The sequence below is a fragment of the Grammomys surdaster genome, unplaced genomic scaffold (genome assembly GCF_004785775.1).
Source record: "Grammomys surdaster isolate TR1022 unplaced genomic scaffold, NIH_TR_1.0 334, whole genome shotgun sequence".
Lineage (NCBI taxonomy): Eukaryota > Metazoa > Chordata > Mammalia > Rodentia > Muridae > Grammomys > Grammomys surdaster.
This window is the reverse complement of record NW_021604753.1, coordinates 5,630,965-5,637,143: the sequence shown is the minus strand read 5'-3', so window position 1 is coordinate 5,637,143 and position 6,179 is coordinate 5,630,965. Positions and strand designations below refer to the sequence as shown.

At 49.9% G+C, this 6,179-nt stretch overlaps 1 protein-coding gene across 1 annotated transcript in view; it reads left to right on the top strand.

The window, feature by feature from the left end:
• Window positions 1-5,727, top strand: part of Mettl22 (methyltransferase like 22) — a 19,162-nt gene extending 13,435 nt beyond the window's left edge. Inside the window, exons 8-11 of the mRNA XM_028778355.1 lie at window positions 383-463; window positions 1,909-2,011; window positions 3,858-4,026; window positions 5,619-5,727. Coding sequence (XP_028634188.1) covers window positions 383-463; window positions 1,909-2,011; window positions 3,858-4,026; window positions 5,619-5,654 — 389 coding nt within the window. The 3' untranslated portion in view covers window positions 5,655-5,727. The remainder of the gene's footprint in view (window positions 1-382; window positions 464-1,908; window positions 2,012-3,857; window positions 4,027-5,618) is intronic.
• Window positions 5,728-6,179: the final 452 nt, after the last annotated feature.

The following is a 6,179-nucleotide window of genomic DNA, read 5'->3' as shown; positions in this document are numbered from 1 at the left end:
CTCTCTCTCTCCCCTCTCTCCCTCTCTCCCTCCCTCTCTCCCTCTCTCCCTCCCGCTTCCCTCCCTCTCCCCCTACCCCTCTCCCTCCCTTCCCCCTCCCTCCCTCTCCCTCTCCCCCCTCTCCCTTGTTCTTCTTTTCTCTTTCCCTCTCTCCCTCTCTCCCTCTCTCCTTCTTTCCCTTGTTTCTTTTGTGCAACAAAGCCTCATTAGGTAACCACAGCTGGCCCTCAGCACTCAGAATGCTGAGTGCTGGAATTACCAGGGTATACCCACGCCCAGCCCAGCTTTGTCTCTGTCCCGAAGCTTCCTTCAGTCAGGTTACAATAAGAGCTAGTGGCCAGCACAGGAAGGAATGGACACTCAGCCTTCTGTTCTTTGGCAGATCCCAGAGTCCCCTTCAGCTGGTCAGAAGAGGAAATCGCTGACCTGTATGACCATACCACTGTTCTCCTTGCAGCCGAAGGTAAGATGATCCTCTGTTATCCTGTGTCCTTGTCACCACTTGTATGTGTCACAGTATCCCCTGGTGTAGAAGGCACAAGGAAAAGCAGGAATGTTAGGCGCTCTGGGATGACCTCTGCACAGGCGTGTGCTTCTTGTGTCCCCTTGCTGCAGTGGCTCCTCTGTAGCACCTAGAGAAATGATAAATACCTGTTTTCCTCCCAGAAGGCTAGATGTAGTTAATGGCCCAGTGATCTGTGCCATCTCTAGGGCCAGGGCACACTGAACCCCCAGGGTATTGTGTCTCGCCCAGACTTTCCCTCCCTAGACTTTGACTTCAATTTTGTTTCTCAGTCAATTGGGAGATGTCAAATATACTTGGTAGCTTGACGACCTGTGGAATGACCTAGACCACACCAGACCCTCCCTTAAGCCCTTCAGGTTCAGAATCCATTTTTATGAAAAAGGTCATATGTACTTTGCAAAAGAGTTTTGATGCAGTCACACCTTAATCTTTACTGAGATTATTGTCACCACCTTTTTCCAAAGTTTTACTGTACTTAAATATCTCTAAGATAGGGCCCTGAGAGATAGCTCAGCGGTTAAGAGCACTGACTGCTCTTCCAGAGGTACTGAGTTCAATTCCCAGCAAGGACATGGTAGCTCAAAACCATGTGTAATCAAATCTTCTGGTGTATATGAAGAGTGTGACAGTGTTTACATACATAAAATAAGTAAATCTTTTTTAAAAAAAAAAATGTCTAAAATAACCTGTCTGGTGACAGATCACATCTGAACCAACCTAAGTCCTATTGAACTGGATGTCCTTGTTCACATGGATCGTCACTCTGCCAGCCCTGGTGTTTGCAGGGACCCCAACCCTGGCCTGCTCTGAGTGATTTCTTCAGGGAGATAGCACCTGCCCTGCGGTGGGAGGCACCAGCAGCCCAGAGAATGACTCCTTCAACTTAATCTCAATAAGGAAGATGAGTTTGGTGGGAGTTATTTACAGACAAACAGTGTCCATCTATGTGTCCCCAAAGTCAGTACCCCCAACTTACCAAGCTCCTGTTTTGTGTGGCTGTCAGTCCACAGCAGGACTAGATGACTGCAGCAGGCTCAGACACATAACACGCACACGCACACATTCTAGGAAGGTCAAAGTATTCACGCATGCTTCATCCTCGCCCTTCTGAACATCTAGCAAACCGTCTAACCGTGAAGAGCCTGGCTTTGATTTTTCTGTGGTCTGCCATGTAGAACAGCTAACAGCAGCTTTCTGTGAGACAATCTAGCCAGGATTTTAAGAGGATGAGCCTCACTATGCTCTTAGAGACATCCTAGAAGCACCTTTCCAGAATATCCTCGTCAGTGGCTGTTGTTCATGATGCCAAGGAGCCACTCCGTGGTGGTTCCACGGGTCTCTCCCGAAGGTACACTTTTTTCCTAACCCCCTTCTCTCCCCAGTGTTCTACGATGATGACTTAACTACCGCTCTGTTTAACACACTCTCCCGACTGGTCCACAGACTGAAAAATGCCTGCACCGCCATCTTGTCAGTGGAAAAAAGGTGAGCTGTGCTGCCCCGCAGCTGCATCCCTCACTGCAGTATCGCTGCAGTGACTGTGTCTGTCATCCGCCTACTGTGTGCTGGGCTGGGGCTCTCCCCTCATCTCCCTCCCCCCTCATTTAGTCTTTTTAAAGTCTGGCCCCATTTTCAAATGGAACAGGGAAGTAGTAAGACATTAGAGTGATGGTCTCAAAGCCACAGTGAGATAGTGTCAGGAGGGGACCTGCCATGGCTGTCTCCCACATGCTATGGCTGTCATCATTAAGACCTGCCATTAGCATCACTTTTACTGTTTTTCTATGAGAAGAATGTTTTCTGTGTTCCCGCGTCTTCAACAAAACTTAAAAATGAAAAATTGAGGTGGTTAGTAATAAAAATAGGAAGGAAGAGTTCCCTTGTGAAGCCGCGTATACTATCCTCGTGCCATGTGCTAGCCCCCTGCACAACGTCTATTGGCTTCAGCCTTGCTGCCTCCACACCAGATTTTTGGTTAAAGCTAAACATTCTTGGCTCTCATCACAGCCTGTTCACCCCAGGCTCCTCCTCAGACACAGTGACCAGGAGAAGGAAAAGCCCATCTTGATCCCCACTCTATAGGCTGTAAACAAGAGACTTGGGGCAGATGGGAAAAGCTAAACTATGAGTGATATTTAAAGACTTGTTGTTTGGCTGGGCATAGTGACCCCCAGGACTTGGGAAATAGCACCCAGAGGATTGGGAGCTCCAGGCCAGCCTCGGCTACATAGTGAATGTCAGGCCAATCAAGTCACCATAAGACCCTGTCTCAAAGAAACAAGAACCAAACAAAAAGTTGTTAACTTCATTTGAAGAAAGAATCATTATCTTTCCAGGCACATACAGAGATATTTGCTGGAGAAATGCTGGGGTATCTGGCATTTGCTTGTTAATGAGGGAGATGGAAGGGACTCTGGGAAAATGGAGGACAGAGTGGTCCAGACTCAGCAATGGCTGAAGCTGGCCATGGCAACTGGTTACACAGTTCTCGACTACTTGGATGTTTGAGGTTTTTCACATTAAAAGATTTGAGGGGGAGGGGGGAGGAGGGAGGGAGAGTGGATCATGAAGCTGGTTCAGCAGGTAAAGCACGCATTAGAGGAGCACCCCAGCATCCATGCAAAATACCAAGCAGGTATGGTGGCCTCCAGATCACAAGCCTGGGTGCAAGACAGACCTTGTGTCAGCATCGAAAGTAGAAGAAAATGTCAACCTCTAGGCTCCACGCTTACACACATACCCTATAAACACATGAGCACACACACAAACTAGAAACACACATGTATGCTACATACATATGGGAAGAAAAAAAGAAAGGAGAGAGAAATGAAGAGGTTCAGCTCAAGGTAAATCATTTTACAGATTCTGGTGTCCAAAGTACAAATGGTGGTGCCAGAGAACTCTGTGTGTGCTCCCTCACCCTCGCCCTCCCCCCCCACCTCGCTCCCTCCCCTTCTTGCTTCTGCTCTCTCTCTCATCTCTGCCTTTGCCCCAGCATGCTCTGTGCCTCTCTCTGCCACAGCCTCATTTCTCCCAACCCCGTAGATAGTACCCAATCCTCAGCACCTAGCCAGCAGATCTGCCCAGAATCTATTTGCAGGAACTGGTATTTACAGTGCCATCTTCGCAGGTGAGGTCAGCTTCCTATAACCACATCTGTGAAGTAGAGCCAATAGCCATTCTGGAAACCCAGGCATCTGGGGAGGCTCAAGAAAGAATTTGCTCAAAGGCAGAGTCAGCCTCTAGACATGCACTGAGCAGGAAGCAAGCTGTGAGGATGAAGCAGAGCCCTTTCTGGTCATACTGTGTGTTGCTGCTGGTCAATCCACAGGTTCAACTTTACACTGAGACACTTGGACATCACGTGTGAAGCCTATGATCACTTCCGGGCCTCCCTGGACTCATTGGAGAAGCTGGCTGATGGCAGGCTGCGCTTCATGGTGGAGCCTGTGGAGACCTCCTTCCCGCAGCTGCTCGTCTACGAGCGCATCCGGCAGCTGGTAGGTGCAGCCCCACGAGGGTGGTAGAAAGGAAAGGAACGGGTCAGGCCTACCATCCCATCCGTGTTCTGCCATGGTCTGCCTGGGAGAAGCTGCAGGCCTAACACTATGATCCCTGAGGGGAGTTAACCTGGTCTCAGCAGTCACAGGGCCACAGCAGCTCTATGGCTAAGTCTCAGGTTCTCTATGGGCAGTTAAGATGCCAGAGGAAGCTGGAGTGGGGCTAAGGCCCAGGCACCAGTACTCTCCTTACTGAAGCAACATCCTTAACCGAAGCACCTTTATCCTGGCTCACATGTCTAGAGGATACAGTCATCGTGGCAGGGAAGACTAGGCCTCAGGAGCAGGTGGCAGCTGGTCACATTGTGTCTACTCTCAGAAGCAGGGAACAGGAAGTGGGACTAGCCTGTACACAGTGATCCATTTCCTCTTCCTCTGAAAGGCTCTGCCTCCTAAAGGCTTCACAACTTCCCAGCCAGTGCGTCCTCCAGATGGGAGCCAAGTGTTCAGACACAGGAGCTTGTGGGAGACATTCCCAGTTCACACCACCACAAGGCAGTAAGTCAGCGGGAAGGATCTGGGAGTGCTGAGGACGGAAGGCAGGGCCTGGCTGAAGCCTGATGAAAGTAGGAAGGGGCTTTGTTCTGGCTCACACTTGGAGGGCAGTCCTCCACAGTGGGGAAGTCGTGGCTGCAGGAGTGAGAGCAACAGCTCCCCTTGCATCTGCAGGCAAAGCAGAGAGATGGAGGGCGGTGCCCAGCTTGCCGACTCCTGGTTATTAAATCAGGGGCCAGCCCTCAGGACAGCGCCACTCACATGCAGGAGGAGCCTCCCCACCTTAATTTACCAACCTAGAAACTCTGCCACAGACACGCACAGAGGTTGTCTCTCAGTGGTTCTAGATCCTATCAGATTGACAGTTTTAACCATGGTGCTAATGGGCACGTTTGCTCTAAGGAGCTTTGCCCCTCTGGCCGAGCAGGAAGGCTCATACTAGGCTCTTGACAATCCTGCGGCAGTTGAAGCCAGCATGTGACAGTGCCTCACACCTTTTGTCCACTGTCTTAGCACACCCAGCCAGGAACTGGCAGATCTGGGACGGACAGCATCTTAGAGCCAGGGCATCTGCTATTACAGCTTCTAAACCCAGCACTTAGAGTGAATTTGAAAACCCAAAATTACCCTGAAAATTACCCAGAGCTGGATTCCCAGAGCTCCGTCTGGCAACTTCTATTCTCTTTGTCTTTGGCTGTGGAGATCAGGCCTTGTTCTCAGGAGAGAAGACAGTGTCAGGAAGACCAGCTTTCTCACACACCTTCCTGTGTTCCTTCTTAGGAAGTGGAGCATTGCAGACTGCTTAAGGCCCCCAAATGGCAATACTAGCCACCTGCTGCCATTCCTTCATTTCCTTGTGACAGTGTGACACACCAATATCCTATGGCTAGTTCCAGATTTGGTCTCCCCAGGCACTGTGCCACATATAATGGCTAGAGTCTCAAAGACAGGAAGGAGTAGCTCCTGCCCCGGCTCTGTTCTGGTGTCATATGGCTCTGCTTTGTGAAACCTCAGACTTTCATTTCTCTGTGTTACAGGAGCTCTGGAAGATCGTCGTAGAACCAGCAGCATGAGTTACCTATGTGACCTCTTAACTATTTATTATCTTAATGTATTTCAAATAAAGACAAACCCTCAGCCATCTTGCCCTTGAGATACTGTCATTTTAAATACAGTGAGTGACCTTTGCATGATCCTAGCTGGTTCACGGGGCCCATCACTGCCTACAACCAAAGCCCAAAAGTAGAACTGCTCAGAGTGTAGTGGCTTAGCAGTCTCCACTTGTCACACAGCTCCTAAGTTCTCCTGAGCCACTTGGTCAAAGGAAGCAAACTGCCTGCCTCTCTGCACTGCTTAGTCTCACAGTGTACTTCGTGGGCAGGGCCACGACTCTGCCATCACTTTCATGCTCCCTCAGCTCATAGGACTGGCCACTCACCCAGCATGCATGTGGTTCTGGGCTCTATTGAAAACTACACAGTGGTGGGCTGAGATCTAGCTCAGGTGGTGGGGTGCTTGTCTAGCTGATACACAGCACCCTTGAATTTCTCCCTAGCACCACATAGAATGGATGTGACTGTACATCTGTAATGCCAGTG